The 25051-nt window shown below is 35.0% G+C and overlaps 1 protein-coding gene across 3 annotated transcripts in view; it reads right to left on the bottom strand.

Moving 5' to 3' along the window:
• Positions 1-25051, bottom strand: part of CFAP299 (cilia and flagella associated protein 299) — a 562489-nt gene that overhangs the window by 356352 nt on the left and 181086 nt on the right. For all 3 annotated transcript variants that reach the window (XM_027600046.2, XM_027600047.2, XM_027600048.2), the window contains exon 3: positions 1452-1542. In XM_027600046.2, coding sequence (XP_027455847.1) covers positions 1452-1542 — 91 coding nt within the window. The remainder of the gene's footprint in view (positions 1-1451; positions 1543-25051) is intronic.

The following is a 25051-nucleotide window of genomic DNA, read 5'->3' as shown; positions in this document are numbered from 1 at the left end:
TAAGATAAATTTCAAACTTTCCTGTTGTAATTTAGAAGGTCTTCCAGAGTCTAGTCACTATCTGTACTTCCAACTTCACTTCTTTAATCTCACTTGTTCACTTCCTCCAAGAAGCTTTCCCTGATTTCAAGTCCAGGTTAATTCTATTAAATTATCTAACCAAAGTATGAATTTTTCTCTCTATGAAGTATATTGAGGATTTTGTCTGCATGTGAAATTTCCAAGAGCCCTGATAGAAAAATTCCAACTATTTTTTTGAGAAAACTTTGGCAAAATAGACCTCCTTATACACATATTTTTCTGTTGCTGTTTTAAATTTTTCATCACACTATTTCTGATCATTTTTCTGTAAGAAACTTATTACAGTTTGAGCATGAGTATTTACCTTTTTTTATCCATGACAGGGAACATTTTAAAACCTACAGAAGACTGTTATCACTAATATTATATTAACAAAAGGTAAAAGTAAATATGTATTCCAAATAACATTAAAAACTACATATTTGGGGCACCTGGGTGGCTCAGTCGTTAAGTGTCTGCCTTCGGCTCAGGTCATGATCCCAGGGTCCTGGGATCGAGCCCCGCATTGGGCTCCCTGCTTGGCAGGAAGCCTGCTTCTCCCTCTCCCACTCCCCCTGCTTGTGTTCCCTCTCTCGCTGTGTCTCTGTCTGTCAAATAAATAAATAAAATCTTAAACGAAACAAAACAAAACAATACATATTTGGTTTAACACACATTTTAATAAAGCAAGACCATATTCTCCTTGAATGATTAAAAATTATGCCTCTCCCTTATGTGGTTTCTATCACATCTCCCAAGGTAGGATTACAAGGCAAACTACAGGACTATCTTCTGAAGGTACCATGAAATCAGGTAGGCACAGGGCAAAACTTGGGGGTCAGTGGATGATGTGACTTGGAAGAGTGTACTAAGGAGGCTGAGCTGAAAAGAAGCAGCAAGTTTCAACATAATACTAGCACAACATTGAAAATGACAACCAGTCTACCAATGCATTTTCTCTACATAGATGTATGAAATCATTTTTTTCACCATGTGGATACTTTTACAGATGTAAGTGGGAATAAAATTTTTTTCTACATACTTTGTATAACATATAAGACAAAGAGCCATATTATATTCCTCATGAATTACTTCTCAGGGAAAACATTAAAACATATATTATTGGGACACCTGGGTGGCTCAGTCGTTAAGCATCTGCCTTCGACTCAGGTCATGATCCCACCCAGGGTCCTGGGATTGAGCCCCACATTGGGCTCCCTACTCCATGGGAAGCTCCTGCTTCTCCCTCTCCCACTCCCCCTGCTTGTGTTCCCTCTCTCTGTGTCTCTCTCTGTCAAACAAATAAATAAAATTTAAAAAATATATATATTATTAATACCAACTGTGCCTTTAATGTATACATTTTTAGTTGTTGGATGAAATGTACTCACGCTCACTTTTCCATTGCGATTGTCTTCTTCTCTCACTGCCAGAGCCTTCAGAAAATTATCTTGCAGGTCTTTACCAGCACTTGTTAACGTCCTATAAAAAGCAGGTCTTCAGTTGTAATACATTAGAAAACAAATATATCAAAAACATTCAGGGGCCACAAACCACACTTCTTTATTCCAAATGACAATGTCCTTTTAACACAAAAACTATATACACAATTATTATAAGTCATATACAATTATTATAATTTACTAAATTTCTCAAGTTATTATACAGTTATAGAATCTGTATTTATGAATAATTAGAATCAAGTCTATAAATATCATACATGCCTTTGTCAATACTCAAGCCAGATACAGCTAATTTCATTTACATGTCTGTTTTATTCTTTTTATCACAGCATGCAAGTTTATGTATACTTCTCATTACCTCAATAATTTTAGATTGCTTATAATTTAAGTACAATTTATTTATTTAATATAAGAAAAGTAAAATACTAGAAACCTAAGCCAATTCCCTTACTGGCATACAGCATTAATCTTACCTCTATGAGGATATAAAAAAGGCAAAAAAAGAAAGAACTAGGTTGAGTCATCTCTGTTAGATAAAAAGAAACATTAAGAATACGTGGTGCCTGCCTAGCTCAGTTGGTGAAGCATGAGACTTGATCTCAGGGTTGTGAGTTTCCAGCCCCCTGTTGGATGTAGAGATGACTTTAAAAAAAAAAAAAAAAACTTAAAAAAAAAATTCAAGAGAGGTTATAAAATAAAAAAATAAGTAAGTTCTGAAGATGACTCTTATACTGACAATATATTAAGATCATACTGTTCCTTTGTTTTTACTATTATTCAAGTCCTATACACATAGACTTATATCATTTCCCATAACCTCTATGAGAAAGATAAAAGTCTTTTTGTTATACAAATTGGGAACAGAGAGGATAAGTTCTAGAACTCCTAAGCTCTATGCAGCAGAGTCAGAAAGTTATATAAATAATCAATTATTATACCATGCTACATCTGAGAACCGGAAACTTCTCATCAAGGCGAAATATTGGGCAAGAAAGTTAATGCAGTGTGCGGCAAGGAGTTCTTAAATCTTTAACATGCATTACTCTTACTTAACTAGATTTAACAGTCAGTGACCTGAGAAACCTTGCTTAAATAAATATCACAAAAGGAGTCACTTCCTCAAGAAGTGAAGTAAGTTACAAAATATTGGGGTTTAAGTTTTATAAAGGCAAATACTCCATCTTTGTTGTTTACACTCCACTACACTTTCAAAATGGGGTAAAAGTTATATGGATGAGTTAATTTTTACCAATCATGTTTAATCATTAGCTAAAGGCATTTATATAATCCTACATGAATGAGTATAAATATATTCTTAATCCTCAACAATTAGACTTCTGGTTTTATGATTTAATTATGTTGTTTGTGTCATCACACATATTTATATTACTAGATTAACACTCGAAGAGAGTAAATAATGAAAGAGAAAAAATGGAAAACTGTTAAAATAGAAATATTTCCATAAGTTATTTTCTTAAGAGGTCACTTGTTTTAAAGATTACAAAGTCTTTCAGTAAATATTCATGAGTTATTAATCATCTCAGAATTTTAAATGTAAATTTAGGAGTTTTCTAATAGGCAAGGTTTGAATAATCATTGAGATGTGTTCTAATATGCAGTTTCTAAATAAACACTAAATCAAATTTGAGATTAAATCGGTCTTAATAGCAACACTTTTTTTTATCTATTGGGCAGTCTCTGTACTAGTCTCTATGCTAGGTATTTTGCAAATACTTTCATTTATCTTCAAATCAAGCCCTAAGGGAGGACATGCTTATTTCCACTTTAGAGATGAACTTAATGATAATCAGTTGGCATTCAGTTTTTAACTTAAATATCACTAACCCCAAGGCATTATTTTACTATACCGAAGCGTGACAATATATCAAAACAGCATTTGATGCAATAGTACTTTTACAGAAAACAATGAGAATTCCCTGGGAAGAGGAAACTTAAAGTAACAGGAGTGGGCGTACAGTGAGGAATGCAACCTTCATCAGGAGGTGGCCCTGGGAGTTATCAGAGGCTGGTGGTCTTGAAACCTCTGTGGAAAGCTAATCAGCCATAATCATCACTCCAGTCCAGAATAGAATTCTGATCAACTACTTGTTCAGGGGTAGGTTTGATTTCTAGCCAGTGAAATCTGGCATAGCCTACTTTTAATAATTCTAGAATTTATATTCAATTCATCTGCACTTGTTTGAATATGTAATTCAACTTCTCTGTGCCTCAATTACTTTGAAATGTTTTTGTATACTTACTTTGGAAAAATTTAGTGGAGAGTATAGTAAAATGTAGTGGATGAGTAAAACTTTATTGTAAAACTTTTATAATATTATCTTCTTAGGAAATAAGCACACATCTATGAAAAAGCAGTTTTCAGAAATAGCTTTATTTTCCATGGATAAATTTACTGACAAAACTATATGCATGTACTTGTGTGGTCTCAAATAATATAAATTTTATTTTTTGAGGCCAAAATGGAAAATTATCTGCAAACTTGATAAAAATATGATTTTATCACAATGTGTGCATTTTTAGATAATTTATTTGAGTATTAAATATGGGAGATATATTTCTATTGTACTTTGATGTAAGGCACCTGTTATTTTGTCTTGTACATTTTCTCCAGGACAATATAACATCTTTTATGCTTTGTTTTTTACATAAATTAGGAGGGAAAAAAAATCCTCCTTCTCCTCAAATAGTGTTTTATAAATTTCTCTAACATTGGTAAACATCTTCACATTCCTTCTCTCAGTCTATTACTGTATATGTGCTCTGTATAATCAATCTGGGTGCTATCACAAAACACCATAGATTGGGTGTCTTAAACAACAGAAATTCATTTTCTCACACATCTGGAGGCTGAAGTCCAAGGACAAGGTACCAGCACCATCTGCTTCTAGTAACCGCTCTCTTCTCTTAAGCAACTCACTATATTTGTACTAGTATCTCACTGTTCTTTTAATATCCATTTCTCTGATTACTTTTGTTTTTTTCTAAATTTTATGTCCTCCAAAAGCTACATGGATACCAAAAATTGTATAGAAGGAATAAAAGCAACCAGTGAACAATTTCAAGTCCTTTCCTTTGAGCATTAATTCAACAGGAGAATCTATCTTTAATATCTAAGGGATTATTTTTTAAAGATCTAAGAGGGAAAAATAGTGGAACTAAATCCAATGTGTGGTTGTTTACTCTCTTGTATTTTCTTGTAAACTATTCTTGGTGGCTTTTTTCTTCCTTCCTTCCTTCCTTCCTTCCTTTTTTTTTTTTAATTTAATTGAAACAATGTTCCTTAGGAGTTAGATCGATCAGGATTATATCTAGAAAGATTTATGGTTTAGGAATTTTTACACTACATACTGTGATTTCCATGGAATTTCCAGGAGGTCATCAATTTATATTCTAATCACTTTCAGAAAGGAAAAAGACTTCTTGAGAAATGAAATTCATTTATTGGTAGGGAGGAATGAGAATCAAATTTTCATTAAGATAAATGGCACCACTCCCCCCCCCCCCCCGCCACCCCTTTTCTATGTGAGAGTTTACAAATTACCAAATGTAGAGTAAAGCTATCAGCATCTCTGGGAAGAAGCTTCAACTGTTTGAAGCACACAGAAGAAAGACAAGAAGCGCTAAGATATACACTAGACAGCTGTTCTTTTTCATCTTCTATTTTGAAGAAAACCCAAGTGGGAGTCCTGAAATCTATGGTATCTTCCTTCAGTCAAACTCTACTCCCCCCTGGATGGAAAGCTGTGCTTTTCTTTGAAGGGACAAAATGGCCTGGCTTCTGTCTGAGAAAGTGTCCCTGAACTCCTCTTTTTTGGTACATCTGGAAAATTTCTCTAGTTAATTCCTAAACATGGTAGGTTAAGATGTTCTCACATTTCAAGGGGGACCAAAAAAAAAGGGTTGCTTAGAGAGGAAATAAACGTTCTTAGTCTCTAAATGTGCTTTTATTCTGAAAACACATTCAAATATAACTTTATTACTCTCTTCTGGGAGGTATCTAAATCTTTTACCTGATTTGAAATAGACTTCCTGATCTTCTGGTTGTATATGAAAGCCAATGAGAAAATAGAAAGCAAAGAAAGCAAGCTTTTTTTTGAGATGCCTGCCTCCAGACTCCTCTCTACCTGTGGGAATCAGCCTCATCGCTCCACAGAACACTGAGCAAAAATAGGCTTTAGAAAGGTGAAGGCCTTCAGGCTTAGCATCTTTAGGCTATACATGCCTAATCTCTATGTGTGTGTCTCTAGTTCATATATTTGAAAGATTCTATCTAAGGAGGTGAAGAATTTGACACAATGGAATTCCAGGGGGCAGCTTCTCACCAGCAAAAAGCAGTCAAAACAGAAGCCCATACTGCATTTCTCAACAACTACACAAGATGGCAGGGACGGTCACACATGAGGGTGGTGGGCTCAGAGCAGAAGAGTATAACGATGAGGGGAGGGCTGTAGGGAAAAAGAGATGTATCAGTGTGAGACACTGCAGAGAAAGATACCTGAAGAAGACTGTTGGGAAGGCTTGCTGCATTACCCCCTCTGTATAAAGCCCTGTTATTCCTTTAATAAAACTGGCAGTATTAAGAGGTTAAGTCTGACCTCTAGTGACAAGGAGAGTTTAGAAAAGATGAGGCAACATTAAAATGAGAGACAGAGACAGGGGAGGCAAGAGGGGGGTGGATGGAAGCATCCCAGATTTCGGTGCCATCTAAGGAAGGTTCAACAAAACCATGTCCTTGAACCAAAGTCAGCCAATAAAGATTCACAGGTCCACCTTAATATCCCTGTCACGCTCAGTCATTGAGGGAGAGCAGCCCATGGGAGGTGTGGCCTTGGTGTAAATGTACAACAGGTTTCAAAGAGCAGCTTCTAAAGGGACCCTCAGTTACCTACACTCTCTATATAAGATGTATTCTCATCACCACCACAATCTTTCACCCAAACCAAAAATCTTGAGGCTCAAAAACACCAACATAATAACTCATTTGTTTTATCACAAATATAGTCTCAAAATAAAACTGCCAATATTAGCGACACCAATATGCTTATTGAAAACACTTTAAGACTCTTTGCAGATCTTTTTCTCCTTAGCTTATATACCTCTAGGGATGAATGGCCAGACTACTATGCTTTAAAGCATTTTACTTGGTAAAAGCTCTTTATGCTATGATCCCAGCTAGATATACAATTAGGTTCATTTGTTGATTTTATTTCAATTTGAAAGATATTTCAAATTTGCCTTATAGTTATATAAAAATATGCATAGAATTCTAAAATAAAATCTATAATTTAGAAATTTAGAAAAGTCTAGTTTTCATCTCCCCCAGTTCCATCTACCCTATTCCATTCTCTCCCTTCTATATAGAGCATCATTTTATTTTTAATTCCAGTTAGCTAACATTAGGTGTTATATTAGTTTCAGATGTAAAATATATTGATTTAACACTTCCATACATCAGCCAGTGATCATCACAAATGTCCTCCTTAATCCCCATCACGTATTTCACCAATCCCCACCCACCTCCCCTCTGGTGACCATCAGTTTATTCTCTATAGATAAGAGCCTCTTTCTTGGTTTGTCTCTCTCTCTTTTCTTTCCCTTCATAGAGCATCATTTTTTTAAAAATATCCTTAAATTGCTTTATTAACTGTTACTAGTTTTAATACAAGCATATCTATTTGTCATCTAGCTAGCTAGCTATGTAACTTACTTATGGAAATAGTAGCCTCCTACACATATTTTCCTCAAACTTGCTTTTTCACTTAGCATTATATTCAGGCAATTATACCATACTAGTAAGAGACATTTTCACTACTTTTTTTAGTTGCACGGTACTCCACGATAGGAATATATCACAGTTTAGTCACTTAGCTACTGATGGTCATTGGTTTATTTCCTGTTATTTGCTTCGATAAATACTGCTTCAGTGCTTAGCTTTGTGTAAAGGTCATTTTCATAGTTTTGCCACTATATTTTGGGGATAAATTCCTAGAGGTGGGACTGCTGGTCAAAGACTATATGAATATTTTACTTAGGTAAAATTTGGTAATCTAAATTCCCCTTCAATGGGGCTGGGGTATTCTGCAGTCCTCCCTACAATTTATAATAGTGCCAGTTTCTGCACAGCCTCATTTACAAAGTATGTTCTAAAGCATTTAGATTTTTGCTGGTCTAGTACATGAGAAACTCAGCACAATTGTGTATTTGTCTTCTTATAAACAAAAGTGAACATATTTTCATATATAGAGAGACCATTTGCACTTCTTTTTCTTTAAACTATATATTGATACCTCATTTTTCTATACTATCGTTAGCCTCTTTCTTCTCTTTTTTCTTCTTTAAACATGAAGAATTTTAGCTCTTCTCTGTCATGTAAGTTGCAAATATTTTCCCCAGCTTCTCATTCGTCATTCTACTTTGCTTATGGTGCATTTTACCAAGAAAATGTTTCATTTTTATGTCATTAAAATAATTTATAAGTGTTACAAATCATTCCCTTACAATGGATTTTGAATCACCAGTTACAGAGGAATCCATCCATATTTTCTTCTAGAACTTGGAAGTTTTCCTATTTATTTATTAATTTGTTGTAACATTTATGTCTCTAATTCCTTGGCATTTACCCTGATGTACTGTGTGATAAATTGATCTTCTTTCAACTTTTTCCATTTGGATATTCAGTTATCTCAACGCCAATTATTTAAAAATCAACCTTTGTTTTTTCCACAGCTTTGAGATGCCTTTCCATATATACTTGGGTGTATTTCTGTGTTTTTCTATTTTGTTTCATTGCTTTGTCTGTTTGTGTATCAGTACCACATTACCTTGGTAACAGAAATTACATGTTTTAATATCTGGTAAAACTAGCCCCTCTCATTGTTGGTTCTTTTTCAGGGGTGTTGTGATTTTTTTTCTGTGGATATTCTTGGTTATTTGCTTTTCTCAAATGGATTTTTAAAATTTTTTTTATTTTATTGTTATGTTAATCACCATACATTACATCATTAGTTTTTGATGCAGTGTTCCATGATTCATTGTTTGCATATAACACCCAGTGCTCCATTCAGTATGTGCCCTCTTTAATACCCATCATCAGGCTAACCCATCCCCCCCACCCCTTCCCTCTAGAACCCTCAGATCGTTTCTCAGAGTCCATAGTCTCTCATGGTTCGTCTCCCCCACCGATTTCCCCTCCCTTTATTTCTCCCTTCCTACCAGCTTTTTTTTTTTTAATATACTGTATCATTTGTTTCAGAGGTAGAGGTCTGTGATTCAACAGTCTTACACAATTCACAGTGCTCACCATAACACATACCCTCCCCAACGTCTATCACCCGGCCACCCCATCCCTCCCACCCCGCACCACTCCAGCAAACATCAGTTTGTTTCCTGAGATTAAGAATTCCTCCTATCACTGAAATCATATGATACATATCTTTCTCTGATTGACTTATTTCACTCAGCATAATACCCTCCAGTTCCATCCACGTCATAGCAAATGGCAAGATTTCATTCCTTTTGATGGCTGCATAATATTCCAGTGTGTGTGTGTGTGTGTGTGTGTGTGTGTGTGTGTGTGTGTGTGTGTGTGTATACCGTATCCTCTTTATCCATTCATCTGTCGATGGACATCTTGGCTCTTTCCAGAGTTTGGCTATTGTGGACATTGCTAATATGAACATCAGGGTGCACGTACCCCTTTGGATCACTACATTTGTATCTTTGGGGTGAACACCCAGTGCAATTGCTGGGTCGTAGGGCAGTTCTATTTTCAACTTTCTTGGGAACCTCTATACTGTTTTCCAGAGTAGCTGCACCAGCTTGCATTCCAGCCAACAGTGTAGGAAGGTTCCCCTTTCTCAGCATCCCCGCCAACTTCTGTCATTTCCTGACTTGTTAATTTTAGCCATCCTACTCGTGTGAGGTGGTATCTCATTGAGGTTTTGATTTGGATTTCCCTGATGCCGAGTGATGGTGAGCACTTTTTCATGTGTCTGTTGGCCATTTGGATGTCTTCTTTGGAAAAATAACTGTTCATGTCTTCTGCCCATTTCTTGATTGGATCATTTGTTCTTTCGGTGTTAAGTTTAAGAAGTTCTTTACAGATTTTGGACACTAGCCCTTCATCTGATATGTCACTGGCAAATATCTTCTCCCATCCTGTTGGTTGTCTTTCGGTTTTGTTGACTGTTTCCTTTGCTGTGCAAAAGCTTTTTATCTTGATGAAGTCCCAGTAGTTCATCTTTGCTCTTGCTTCCCTTGCCTTTGGCGATGTTTCTAGGAAGAAGTTGCTGCGGTTGAGGTCGAAGAGGTTGCTGCCTGTGTTCTCCCTTAGGATTTTGATGGACTCCTGTCTCACATTTAGGTCTTTCAACCATTTTGAGTCCATTTTTGTGTGTGGTGTAAGGAAATGGTCCAGTTTCATTCTTCTGCATGTGCTGTCCAATTTTCCCAACACCATTTGTTGAAGAGACTGTCTTTATTCCATTGGACATTCTTTATGTCTTTGTTGAAGATTAGTTGACCATAGAGTTGAGGGTCCATTTCTGGGCTCTCTAGTCTGTTCTGTTGATGTCTGTGTTTGTTTTAGTGCCAGTCCCATACTGTCTTGATGATGACAGCTTTGTAATAGAGCTTAAAGTCCGGAATTGCAATGCCACCAGCTTTGCTTTTCTTTTTCAACATTCCTCTGGCTATTCGGGGTCTTTTCTGGTTCCATACAAATTTTAGGATTATTTGTTCCATTTCTTTGAAAAAAGTGGATGGTATTTTGATAGGGATTGCATTAAATGTGTAGACTGCTCTAGGTGGCATTGACATCTTCACAATATTTGTTCTTCCAATCCATGAGCATGGAACGTTTTCCCATTTCTTTGTGTCTTCCTCAATTTCTTTCATGAGTATTTTAGAGTTTTCTGAGTACAGATTCTTTGCCTCTTTGTTTAGATTTATTCCTAGGTATCTTATGGTTTTGGGTGCAATTGTAAATGGGATCAGCTCCTTAAATTCTCTTTCTTCTGTCTTGTTGTTGGTATATAGGAAATATAGGAATGCCACTGATTTCTGTGCATGGATTTTATATCCTGCCACTTGACTAAATTCCTGTATGAGTTCTAGCAGTTTTGGGGTGGAGTCTTTTGGGTTTTCCACATACACTATCATATCATCCGCAAAGAGTGAGAGTTTGACTTCTTCTTTGCCAATTCGGATGCCTTCTATTTCTTTTTGTTGTCTGACTGCTGTGGCTAGGACTTCTAATACTATGTTGAATAGCAGTGGTGATAGTGGACAACCCTGCCGCGTTCCTGACCTTAGGGGGAAAGCTCTCAGTTTTTCCCCATTGAGAATGATATTTGCTGTGGGTTTTTCATAGATGGCTTTTATGATATTGAGGTATGTGCCCTCTATCCCTATACTCTGAAGAGTTTTGATCAAGAAAGGATGCTATACTTTGTCAAATGCTTTTTCTGCATCTATTGAGAGGATCATATGGTTTTGTTCTTTCTTTTATTAATGTATGGTATCACATTGATAGATTTGAGGATGTTGAACCAACCTTGCAGCCCACGGATAAATCCTACTTGGTCTTGGTGAATAATCCTTTTAATGTACTGTTGGATCCTATTGGCTAGTATTTTGGTGAGAATTTTTGCATCCATGTTCCTCAGGGATATTGGTCTGTAATTCTCCTTTTCGATAGGGTTTTTGTCTGGTTTTGGGATCAAGGTAATGGTGGCCTCATAAAACAAGTTTGGAAGTTTTCCTTCCATTTCTATTTTTTGGAACAGTTTCAGAAGAATAGGTATTAATTCTTCTTGAAATGTTTGGTAGAATTCCCCTGGGAAGCCATCTGGCCCTGGGCTTTCAATTGCTGGGAGATTTTTGATGACTGCTTCAATTTCCTTAGTGGTTATAGGTCTGTTCAGGTTTTCTATTTCTTCCTGGTTCAGGTTTGGTAGTTTATACATCTCTAGGAATGCATCCATTTCTTCCAGATTACCTAATTTGCTGGCATAGAGTTGCTCATTATATGTTCTTATACTTGTTTGTATTTCTTTGGTGTTGGTTGTGATCGCTCCTCTTTCATTCATGATTTTATTTATTTGAGTCATTTCTCTTTTCTTTTTGATAAGTCTGGCCGGGGGTTTATCAATCTTCTTAATTCTTTCAAAGAACCAGCTCCTAGTCTCGTTGATCTGTTCTACTGTTCTTTTGGTTTCTATTTCATTGATTTCTGTTCTGATCTTTATTATTTCTCTTCTCCTGCTGGGTTTAGGCTTTACTTGCTGTTCTTTCTCCAGCTCCTTTAGGTGTAGTGTTAGGTTTTGTGTTTGAGACCTTTCTTGTTTCCTGAGAAAGGCTTGTATTGCTATATACTTTCCTCTTAGGACTGCCTTTGCTGCATCCCAAAGATTTTGAACAGTTGTGTTTTCATTTCCATTTGTTTCCATGAATTTTTTTCATTCTTCTTTAATTTCCTGGTTGACCCATTCATTCTTTAGTAGGATGCTCTTTAGCCTCCATGTATTTGAGTTCTTTCTGACTCTCCTCTTGTGATTGAGTCCTAGTTTCAAAGCATTGTGGTCTGAAAATACGCAAGGAATGATCCCAGTCTTTTGGTACCAGTTGAGTCCTGATTTGTGACCTAGGATGTGATCTATTCTGGAGAATGTTCCATGGTCACTAGAGAAGAATGTGTATTCTGTTGCTTTGGGATGGAATGTTCTGAATATATCTGTGAAGTCCATTTGGTCCAGTGTGTCATTTATATTGTCTAGGTCATTAAAAAAGAACTGAAACATTGATGACCATGTACCAGGATTACTTTAAATTTCTAAATGTCATAGCTTGTGGTTTTAGAGATGGTTGCCTTGACTAGAATGGTATAAAAGACTGGCATGAAACTGGAGTTGTAGCTTCTCTGAGTCATGGTAACCGATGTGCATACCAGCTCCTATAAGACGTTGTGAGCTTGAATTATTGCTAGGCCTTTCAAAGACAGGAAGATACTCACTCTACTTGCCATACCTCCAGTCCTAAGTTTTCTATTAAGCTAATTAAACATAGTATCAGATTAAAACCATGTGTTTGATGAGTCTGATCATCAAACTGAACTAATAAACTATCATACTGTGTACCACTTACTCTATTTTTGTCTATAATAGTTGATCTATTTAGGCAGTTAATCTCTACCCTGGCCTATTTTGGATAGTTGTGTTGATGTACAAAATTTATCTATATCATCTAATGTTTACAAATTTCATTGTGTTGCATAAAGTAGTCTCTTGATTTTTTTTAAAGTCTTCTGTTTTAATAGTTATACCCCTCTTAATCATTTCTCATTCTATGTATTTGTAGTTTTTCCCTTTTATCTTAATTGGGTTAGCTAGTAGTTTGACTATTTTTATGTTTTTTCCCCAAAGAACTAGCATTTGGATTTACTCTACATTTTTTCTTACTCATTTATTTCAGATTTTTAAATTAATGCCTTCCTTTTTCTTTTTTAGGGTACTCTGTAGTCCTTTTTCTACTTTTTGAATTGGGTGCTTAATTCACTTTCAGTTTTTCATTTTATTGATATAGATATTTAGTTGCCATTATATTTTCCTTTGAAAATTGCTTTAACTACTTCCCACAGATTGACAGTTGTATATTCACTATTCTTTTTTTAAGATTTTATTTATTTATTTGACAGAGAGAGAGAGAGCACAAGCAGGGGAACAGGGGGAGCTGCAGGCAGAAGGAGAAGGAAAAGCAGGCTCCCCGCTGAGCAGAGAACCCCATGCAGGACTCCATCCCAGGACCCCGGAGATCATGACCTGAGCCAAAGGAAGATGCTTAACCAGCTGAGCCACCCAGGCACCCCTCAGTATTCTTATTTTTAAGAAATTCTACTATTTCTTTATTTGCTTCCCCTTTGATCAAAGAGTTATTTAATTAGATGTTTTTTAATGCTCCACTTTAAAAGACTTTTTCATTGTTGTTGTTATTAATGTTGTCTTATTCAATTGTGGTCTCTTTGTCGTTATGGGAGGGGGAGTAATTAAGGGGATTTTTTTTGGTGTCTCTGTGTGGGCAAGATACAGTCCAACTTGGAGAATGTTCCATGTGGACTTCAAAGAGAAAGTCTTTGTTAACAGAGTTTAGAGTTGAATATATATTTCTAAAAATACCTAATTAATTATATTGTCTTTTATCTCTTTAGTAAATATTTGTCCATTTACTCTGTTTTAAATTGAGAGAATGTGTTAAAATCTCTTGTTAGCATTTCTGCTATTTATCATTTCCCCTACTGTGGTTTCTACTTTATAAATCTGTGTTATTGGGCAATTAATTGAGTAATTACTAAAACTCTTGTTTCTATAATCGTGAACTATTTAGCCTAAAGCATTATAATTTGCCCTTCATTGTCTGTTAATGCCTTTTCGATTTCAATGCTAATTTGTTAGATAACAAAATTGTAACTCTTACTCTTTTGTTTGTCTAAAATACTTGTGTTTTATTTATTTAGTTTTACATCTCTGTATTTCTTTAATTTAGATGTATCTTTGTATAAAATATAACTACTTTGTCTTTATGATTCAATTAAGTTCATTTATACATATTGATGATTGGTAAGTGAGGCCTTAGTTTTTTTATATTGCTTTATATTTTATATATCAATATGGATTCATATCTCATCATAAATGCACACACACACACAGAAAGTTTTTCAGTAAGAAGTCCATGTTGTTATATCTTCTTCTATATACTTCTTGGCATTAATATGTTTATATTTTGCTCAAATGATTACGTTTATATGAAACTCTTTTCCCCTTTTTTTAAACTGTTCGTTTTTCCTACTATGAAAAAAATCAAATTTCACTACCAGTATTTTTTCTTCTATTCTTTCCTATCCCTAAACATCTAATTTGAAATAATATGCCTTTTATTCTCACTTAATACCTATACAGCAGTTAGTGATCTTGTTCTATTTTTCACATACTTTCCCTTATTTTTGATAGTTACTGTATCTGTATTATCAATGCACATATCATTTTTATACCATGCTGTTTCCCTTATATCCCATTTAGTCTTAGTCTTACAGATAAATATATATTTAATGTTTACTACAAGTTCTTTGGTAGGTGTCTTCCTGGTCACTTTGGGGGTCTGAAATACATTCTCTAATTAATTCTTCAGGAAGGGCTCATGGGAGCAATACTTCCTGAGTTCTTGCATGCCCAAGATAGTGTGTTTGCAGTCCTTAGACAGGAAGTTTAATTTGGCTGGATATAGAGTCCTTGGCTCGTATTTTCTTTTCTTGAGTCTCTTAAATGTTACTCCATTATTTGCTAACATAAAACATTGAAAAATCTGATGACAACCTGAGTGTCTTTCCCAATAATTCTGGGCCTTTTTGCCTTTATTCCCAGGGGCTTTTCCCCCCCTTTTTCCTTAAATTCCATTTTTCTAGACCATGTCTTGTTGTTGGTTATTCTGCGTTTTTTTTCCCAGAAAAGTTAATGTGCCCTCCCGATATGTCATTTCAAGTCTTTCAGTTCAAAAAGTTTCCTTAAAGTATAATGCTTAGTTTTAATTTTATTTCTTTGCTTTGCTTTTCCTTCTCCTGGGACTCCTACTGCATATATTTGTTATCCATGTTCATTATCCTTTCATCTAGTCTTGATCTATCATCTGTTAATTCCCTGCAAGTTCCTTTTAAAGGAACTTCATTCTGTGTAATTTTTAGTTGTTTTTTTTTTTTGGCTTTTATCCCTCCTAAACCACTGTGTACAGCATTTATTCACACCTATGTTCTTTTTATTCTTTATTTAACAAAAGGTATTTTTTTCTTTCTAACCTTTCCTATATTCTGTTAGCTCTCTTATTTTTATAATAATGGGAATCCAACTTTTTTTTTAACTTATTAACACTGTCTACACAAGGTGTCACAAGGTGATCTCACTCTGACTGATGTCAAAATGCAGGCTAAAAAAAAAAGTAAAGAACACTAGACAAATTCAACATTGATAAAAATGTCTGACTGCTGCCAATTTAGCATTCTGGCAGCCCAGAATGATCCCAGAATTTAAAAAAGAGAGAGAGAGAGCAGGGATAACAGTCTACAATGTAATAGAATTGTTGTGGGCTTTGACACAATTCATGCAAGGCCCTTTGCACACTGCATGGCACACAGAAGGTGTTATCATTATCATTACTGTCATTAGATGGATCAAAACAGATAGCTGGGCTAGTAAATTTTGTGTTACGTACTTTAACATTGAAATTTTGAGTCTCTTTTGTCTTCACCTGTCTCTCCCTATGCGCAGATCAAGAACATATGTAAGCATCCCAAGTAGGCTAATCAAAAAATGTCAATATAGACCAATGCTTTCTAAAGATTTATCGGACATTGTACTAGATTATATTTTCCAAACTGGAAGCAATATTATCTCCCATTCTACATGCTCTTAAGCATTGGTCCCATGTCATCCCTCCCAGCAAGAGGACTAGTCTTTTTTCCTCTTCCTCCTTGAGTCTGACTACTTTGAACAATAGAATACAGGGAAATAAAACTGCGCCAGTTCTGGATCCAGCTTATAACTGAACTGGCATCTTCTCTCCCTCTATCAGAATCCACCGTCTTAGAAGCCAAATGCCACATAAGAAAAACAATTATACTGAGATCACCGTGCTGTGAAATGCCCAAGCTATAAAGAGGCCTTGGAGAATAAGCTGTCAGTTGGGGAAAAAGAGAGAGAGAGACTTGTAGAGAGATCACTGAGGTCCCAAACATATAAATGAAGAAGCTATCTTGGAAGTGAATCTTCTAGCTCCAGCCCCATCAGATATCACCAAATAAGCAGAGACCAGCTGTCCAGCCAAGCCCTGCCTGAAGTTCTAACCCAAGAGATGTGAGCAAAACAAAATAGATATTTAAAGCTGTGGTGTGTTTTACAGAATTAGATAATCACAACAAATATTTATTTAGAAGGTGTAGAATGAGTGGCTCCTGGGTGGCTCAGTCGGTTAAGTGTGTAACTCTTGATTTCGGCTCAGGTCATAATCTCAGGGTCATGAGATAGAGCCCCATGTTGGGCTCTACACTGAGCATGGAGCCTGCTTGGGATTCTCTCTCTCCCTCTCCCTCTGCCCTGACACCCCACTGGTGATCTCACTCTCTCTTAGAAAAAAAAAAATTGTAGAATGAAATATTATAAACCTTTATTTTTATGCTCAAAATAAATGATTTCCACATGCAATAACGAGAAAGCCACTTTTGTTTTAATTTAATTCAATCTTTCATTTCACAAATTTATCTAAAATTATCTATCATTCATAACTAGCTACTCATTAACACATACTCTAAGAATAAAACTACTGGATATAGTAATATAGTAGAGTAGTAATAAACTCCTGTTAAAATATATTTAAATCTTTAAAATCAGCTTTCATGTTAGCAAAATATTTCCCTCTTTCTATAACTCTTTTCCTCTCTACAGTTTCCTTTTAATATTATGGACTATACAAATACTTAGACATAGTAGAAAACTTTTAAGTCTAGGTAATAAAATAAACCACTCATTTCCAACAAAAAGCATTATGACCCATGATATTCTGGTTGAGAATTTCACCTGGTTGGAGCAGAGTTGGTGGCACAATTATATATATATGCTATGAAAACATTTAACAGTTCAGAGCCTCAGAGCCAGGGAAAATGTATTTTTCTTTTTCATTTCCACTTGACGACACTCTCCACTTCAGTAAGAGCAGAATCTTTTTATATTTTCCCAATTATAAAAGCAATCAAGTGTGGCAACCCTGATTAAGCCGTTAATATTTTAATACCCTTTATTAATTGATATTAATAATTATTATGTTGTCCCAATAAAGAAAACAAATTAGATTCTATTATTTGAGTGACTATTTGTATCTAAAAACTTCCTCTAAAGGTACGGAATGTCATCATGTTTTTATCTTAATGATTTCTGCTCCTTTAAAAACATTAATAAAGGGGCGTCTGGGTGGCTCAGTCGTTAAGGGTCTGCCTTTGGCTCAGGTCATGATCCCAGGGTCCTGGGATCGAGCCCCACATTGGGCTCCCTGCTCGGCGAGAAGCCTGCTTCTCCCTCTCCCACTCCCACTCCCCCTGCTTGGATTCCTTCTCTCGTTTTGTCTCTCTCTGTCAGATAAATAAATAAAATCTTTAAAAAAAAACAAAAACAAAAACAAAAAAAATTAATAGATATATTAATTAAATGAAAAACTTTTACACATAAAAATTCTAGTATTAGTCATGTGAAGAAATCTTACGTTTAATATTGGGGAATTATACACCTGGATTTTCATGTATAAAACTAAAACTCATTCTAAGAAAAAAAATTTTACCACATGATATTATTTACAGTACAGTAGTTGATATCTTGACTTAGAATATACATGAATTAGAAATAACAATGTATGTGTTATCAGAATAAATATATTTTATTTATGTATATTTTATCTTTCTATCATGGTTTTTAATTCTAAATTAAAGATTTTTAAAATGTGCTATCCTTTACAAGAAATAATTGGATTAGGAAGTCATTTTTTAAAGCTTAGACTATTAGTCATTTTGACATTGTTGGCAAGTTGTCAGCTGAAAAATCTACTATAAAAATTTGATTGCTACTTACATAATCTATTAGACAGGAAATGCCTTTGTAAGGACCTTAATACCACATATTTTATTGTTTAATAAAATGAAAAAGTAATTGTAAAAACTACACTTACTATAAGATATTTGAAACTCCACAGAGTAAATGATTTTAAAAATATATTATTATTGCTCACATACTTCAGTTGAATGGTTTTCACAGTCATCAGAATTTTGGCTTACACTGGAGGTGCACACCTGACCAAATATTGGCACGATTGTCTCAAACAGTTAACAGAGCTACCAGAAGCATGGCCCGTGTAACTTATCCAGCACTAACTATACATACATATATACATATATGTATATATATTTTCAAGTTTATCAGTTTTCTGCTAAGTTTATAAAACCCACCACTTCCAAGGGGGGAAAATATTTAACTGAGAAGCCCTCCCTATGTGGTTATAGCATAGCTCAGTATATATGATGAGGGAATTGCTGTCCTTCATATTTCATAATTTTAGAAATGTGCGTGTGATACTTTAAATATTTAGAGAATCTAAATTATATACTTTGCTATAATCTGAATCATATGGGAAGTTAAGTTAGGGACAGTGTTAATATTAGGATAAGAGTGGTAGGGATTAAAAGAAGAGGGATGGGGCCAAATTCCAACATTTTTGATATGACTAATTAATAATAGTAAATAATAAAACAGAATCTATTTTTAAACCACTTAAATAAGACGACCCTACCCAACCAAAAATCAAAAGATATTTGAGCATTAAACTGAGACTTAGCTACAAAAGTATAATCTGCCTATATCAGATCAACCAAACATATGTAGATAAATGCGTATGTAAATATAAGAAGGAAAGAGTTGGATATGCTGACTCAGGATTCAGCTGATTCAATCAAAGGATAAGGGGATAACCTGCACTTACTATCAATCGATAAATATTAATGTTGGTTAAGTGTTTACTAGATATAACTGTCATGTCTTTTTCATAATTTTATATGCCACACATGGCTAGTACAGGTTTAAGCTCAATTGACTGCTGAATAGACAAATAACAATTTTTTTAATAGATTTTAATTTGAGAGCAAGAGCAAGAGAGAGAGATTGAAAGAACAAGTGGCGGGAGGGACAGAGGGAGAAGCAGACTCCCCACTAAACAGGGAGCAGGACGTGGAACTCGATCCCAGGACCTGGCTGGGATCATGACCTGAGCCAAAAGCCGACACTTAACCAACTGAGCCACCCAGGCGTCCCTAGATAAATAAAACTTAATGTGATGGGCAGATTAGGCCTAGAGTGTGTGAAACTTTAAGTAGCTATATTTGTTTTATCCTACTATCATACACAGTCATTATAAAATATTAAAGCTATAATGGCATTTAACAGACTGTTAAATTCTGCATAATATAAAAATGACTATGTTATTTAATGAACTGATAATGTGTAAGGAATTTGAATGAACATAGAAAAAATTGCACAAAGAATAATTTGTGCGGATAAATTCTCATTTCTTTTTTTTTTACTTTGCAGCAAGTAGAAAGTGAATTTTATAATATACAAATATTTTTCTGTCTAATAAAGTTATTAAAAATTATATTGTGCTTTCAATGTTTTTTTTTCCAAAATCCCTTCTCCTCACAATTCTTAAAACACATAAATACATACTTTCAATCCACTAAAAGAATTCATTAAAATACAGATTTAATATGAACTATTAAATACATTTCTATGAAAGCTCATTTGCTGGTATCATGAGGTATGTTCAATAAGAGACTAAGGCTAGGGCACCTGGGTGGCTCAGTCTTTAAGCGTCTGCCTTCGGCTCAGGTCATGATCCCAGAGTCCTGAGATCGAGTCCCACATCGGGCTCCCTGCTCTGCGGGAAGTCTGCTTCTCCCTCTCCCACTCCCCCTGCTTGTGTTCCTGCTCTCGCTGTCTCTCTCTGTGTCAAATAAATAAATAAAATCTTAAAAAAAAAAAAAAAAGAGAGACTAAGGCTACAAGAATTCCATCAGGAGTTTCCGCTGTCACCCTGCTGAAACTCTACAATGCACATTACCATATTTTTAAAGGCACTAAAAAGTCTTATAATGAAGAAACCCTTTTTAACTTTGCCTAAACTCAGTGTTTTCAGAGTTTATTTAGCCACAGAATCATTTCTGTCATTTCATAGAACATTCATTAATATATGTGCAACAAGTATACACATAAACATCTATGTTTTTGGAAATTATGCTGGAAATTAACTCATGGTCTTTCTCTCTTCACCAAGTCTTGCCAAGTCACATTCTGTAACATAGCTCAGATCCATTCAATTTCCTCTGAATTCTTTGCCACTACTCCATATCCAACCCATCATTATCATTGATGTTAAATATTATGGTAGCATCTTAGCTGATATCTCAAATTTTACTCTCTAATTAATTTTCCTCATTGAAGCCACAGAACCCTAAAAATATGTGTGTGTATGTGTTGCTAGCATGATTAAAGCCCTTTAATTAGCTGTTTCCTGTAGAATTTAGAATAAAACATAAAAATAATAAACCTGTCATGAAAGGCTTTGCAAGATGTTTCTTGCCACTCTCTTCCTCTCACCACTGTCTGACCACACTGGCCATGTATGGTTCTTAAAACATGTGATGTCTTTCTCACCTTAGGTCTCCATACAAGATACTTTCTTTGCTAAAAATTCTACCTGGGATTTTTTTGTTTTTCTAATTCTTGCTTATCTATGCATATCAACTTAAACATCATATCCTCAGAGAGTCCTCCCTCACCTCCATTCTAATCTGGGTCACACAGGCTCCCATTACACAATTTCAATGAAAGATAATGACAGCACTTGGAAATACAGCAGATTAAAATGTTATTTCACCAGATAGCAATATGAGGGGGAGAATGAGTTAAGCAAATCATCATATTATTATCGAAATCCTAATTCACACAAACTCACACAGAGAGGAGATAGTAGGGTTCTCCTCACAGAGATAAGAAAAAAACACACTGTAGTCATACAACCTAAGCCTCTTGTATCTTAGAATTTCCATAATTACATAGATGGATATTTTTAGAGCCTAGCTCTCATGTTTTATAATGGATTTTTCTTATGACTACACCTTCTGTCCTTTTTCATCCCTGGCCAGTGGCTCAGTAGTGGCCTAGTACCATGGTAATATCTAAACTACTTGGAATGCCTATCACATTATTTTAGAATTCCCATAAATTTACATAGAATTCTTCTCTTTCTTTATCACACTTACAACATTTATTTTTGTGTTTGATTGTTAAATGTCTATTATCCTCACTGGGCTCAATCTAGTGAGACCAAGAACCTTGTCTATTTTCCTTAACTCTTTTCACCCAAAGAGTAGCAGAGTACTTCAATAAATATGAACAGAATGAATTATATGAATTACCTACTGCATCAGTACTTGGGCCAGAACTAGAAGAAGAAATGTGATAATATACAATCCCTTCCCTTAAAAAGTTATAAAAGCAATGGGGGAAGACAAAACACTAAACAGAAAATAAGAGAGTTTGATAAAAGCTATAAGGTACAGTGAGTACACCAAATAAACCTATAGAAATGGTACATACAATTACATCAAAAATATTCTAAGGTTCTCTTAACTAACATAATGCTGAGAAGGAAAATACTCATATATCTTTCACACATTTATAAATTTGATTGAACTAACCCATCTGTTTCTTTGAAGAAATGTTTAATCCTCATAATGATCAGAACTACCAAACACAATGAAGTAACATGGAAACGAAGAGTTCAAACAAACTTAACCATGTTTATATGGAATACCCATAAAAAGAGAAATTATATTTCTACAAAGTCTAAGGAAAGTTAGGGAAAAACTTCATGTATATTATTTTTCACAATTATCTTTCCTGTCATGTGAAGTATTTATTTTCTGTTCATACTATATCTAAGTATTTATTTTCTGTTCATACTATATCATACTATATCTATTAGATATAGATATACATACTATATCTAAGCATATAAAATAATTTCTGCGTCCTGTTCTTTGGAAAAGGCAAACTATATTACTAAATGTCTTAGGGGAAGCAAATTTCTCTTTTGTAACAAGGTTTTAATTTGACTAGCACATCAAGATCAGAGCAAGAATTGAATCATCTGCTGCTCTGATCCTTCTCTGTGGTTAGCAGCTCTGATAATTATCAAGTATAAAAATCCCCATCAAAGGAACATAAGAGAGCTTTGCAAAAGTTAAAAGGGTTTCTTAGATAGCTCCCCACCAATCACTACAAAAGTTTCTTATATGACACTGAAAAAAAACTACTTGGGGCTATTTGTGGCGTATTAAGAAATCTTCATTATTTCTAAGTTTCAAGTATACAATATTTACTTTACATCATGGAAATAAAATCTACATACCGAGAAAATATACACGCCAACTCTCTTATTTGAACCAGAGCTTTTTAGTTTGTTACCCATGTGTAGGGTGGTACTAGATACCCTGATGTATGATCACCAGCTCTGTCTTTCCTCCCTCTGTTACACACAAACGGACTTTGTTTTGGTTTCTGCTAAAGTTGCTCATTAGAGAGTCATTTTCCTCTAATCTCTTTGTGTCATCAAAATAGTCATACAAGTCTACATTTATAATTGCAGTTTATGAGTTAAGTTGCCTACTTTTTCTTCTGTCCTTGTTTGCGATATTAGAATTACATACTCTTATATTATTAACCTGCTTCTCCATTTCCTCATACGGTTCAGTAGCTGCTTATATTCAAACCAGAATTCTTTTATCGATATTCATACCTAATAAACATAAATAAATATGTCTTTAACTATTTATGTTTATGTTCTCTATTTATTAGAAAATTCAGAAAAGCGCAGACTACGATAAATTCACCATATATCTCAATGTTCTTAGTTGTATACAACAGAATCTATTCTGGCTAAGTTAAGCATAAATGCAATTTATCAAAGGATCTTAAGGAGCATACAGAACTTCAAAGAAGGTCAGAAATCCAGACTCTGAAACTACTGGAAAATGCTCAATCACAATGAATTGACTGCTTTGGCAAAAACAATGTTACCTCTGCTCTGCACTTGGCCAAGGCATTGCAGCTTTTACAGACTCTGTAGCTTATATCAAAATTACCTGGACTAAATTCCAGAAGATTCTCTACTGTTGCCCCAAGAACTGGATGCTTTACTCACCAAAAGAAGTATTCCCAATGTTCTTGCTTCCATCACCTCCAAATCCAAATCTCTTGCAATGCACTGATTAGTCAAGCTGAAGTCACATATTTATGCCCTAACAGCAAGAGAGGCTAGGAATATGATCTCTGGCTTCTACTGTAGGGAAGTGTTCTGTGTTTTCTTAAATTCTGTATTTTTCTATTGGCACCCATTAACCACAGAGCCAAATTAATAGCCAAAGTGTTTATATCTCCTCTATGATCCAGCTTTCATGGGCATATAGATTATATTACAAACCTTCCAAACAACTGGGACTCTATGCTCCCAACCACCTCCTTTATCTAACTCTTACACACCAAGCCAATATTTCTCCTGCTCTAAATCATCCAAAGCCACATACTGAACAACCAGAGACCACCCATATTGCCCAGAGCCTGCTGATGTTATTCAACCTAGTCAATCCTAAACATTTCCCTTGCTCTGCCTTGTCTTTCCCATGGAAAACACAATAAAGGCTCTGGTCCATTCTCTCCCCTTCACTCTTGCTTCTGCTTGCTGACAAAACCTGGTGCTTCTCCATGTGGCCCTGCATAGCATGTCATGCTCCCCTCCCTTAGAAAACGTAAGTAAAAAATTCTTCTTTCAAAGGCAGTTATCTCTGCATCTGTTACCTTATCACATCTAATTGAAACAGATTCCAGGGTACAAATTTTAGAACAGACGTCCAAGGCATATGAATCTGAAGAACTGTCCAAATACAGGACAGGTGTTCCAAAGATGTTGTATAGCCACAATTATGAAAAATGACCAGTATATCTCATTTGTAAATGAGATCACTTTATTAGTGTAAAGTCTTCAGTTAATTAAATTTAGCAAGAGAAATTGTAGACAAATTCTAATTTAGGAAAACCCTGGAAAACCACCAATATGTCCTTTAAAGTTGTCCTTGATTTGAAGATAGCCACAAAGCTGTGAAGCTGACTAAAAACCTACTAAAAAATTCACAATGGAGAAAGGTGAACTCTATTGCATATGCAACACGTTTTAAAGTACCTTAATTTAAGAGCTGTGGGAGATACAACGTTCTTCTCTTAATCTTTGTTAATAAAATACTATTCATCTGATGAACCTTAGAGTACAAATAAAAGATTTTAAATGATACAATATATATCATGATTCAGAGTTACCCGGTGGAATAATCAGCAGATTTGTTTATATAGAACAAAACTACAGAATCATAAAATCAGAGAATCTAAGGATTCCTACCCAGTGTAGGAATCCACTTAGTGACATCTTTGAAAGGCAGTAATTCAGATTCTGCTACAATATTTTCAATGGCAGAGGATTTCTGAAGGCAATTTATCCCACTGTTGAACAGTTCTAATGATTAGAAAATAGTCCCTAACACTGAGTTTAAATTTTCCTCCCTTTCGCTACCACCCACTGCTTCTAGTTTTGTTTTCCTAAAACTCATCATTATGTCTGTCCATCAGGCATATCTTCAACTATTTGAAAATAGCTTTTATGTGATCACCTTAGACCTTAGTTCTTTATGCTAAATATCAACAGTTCCTTAACACCTTTAACATACACAATGGTTCTAGAGCTCTCATGAGTTTGATGGCTCTCCTCTGAATGACTTCTAATTTGTAGATATTTCCTACAAAATTAAATTCTCCCAATTCAGA

The sequence above is a fragment of the Zalophus californianus genome, chromosome 2, assembly GCF_009762305.2.
Source record: "Zalophus californianus isolate mZalCal1 chromosome 2, mZalCal1.pri.v2, whole genome shotgun sequence".
Taxonomy (NCBI): domain Eukaryota; kingdom Metazoa; phylum Chordata; class Mammalia; order Carnivora; family Otariidae; genus Zalophus; species Zalophus californianus.
The sequence above is the reverse complement of the archived record's forward strand: the minus strand, read 5'-3'. Positions and strand labels throughout refer to the sequence as shown.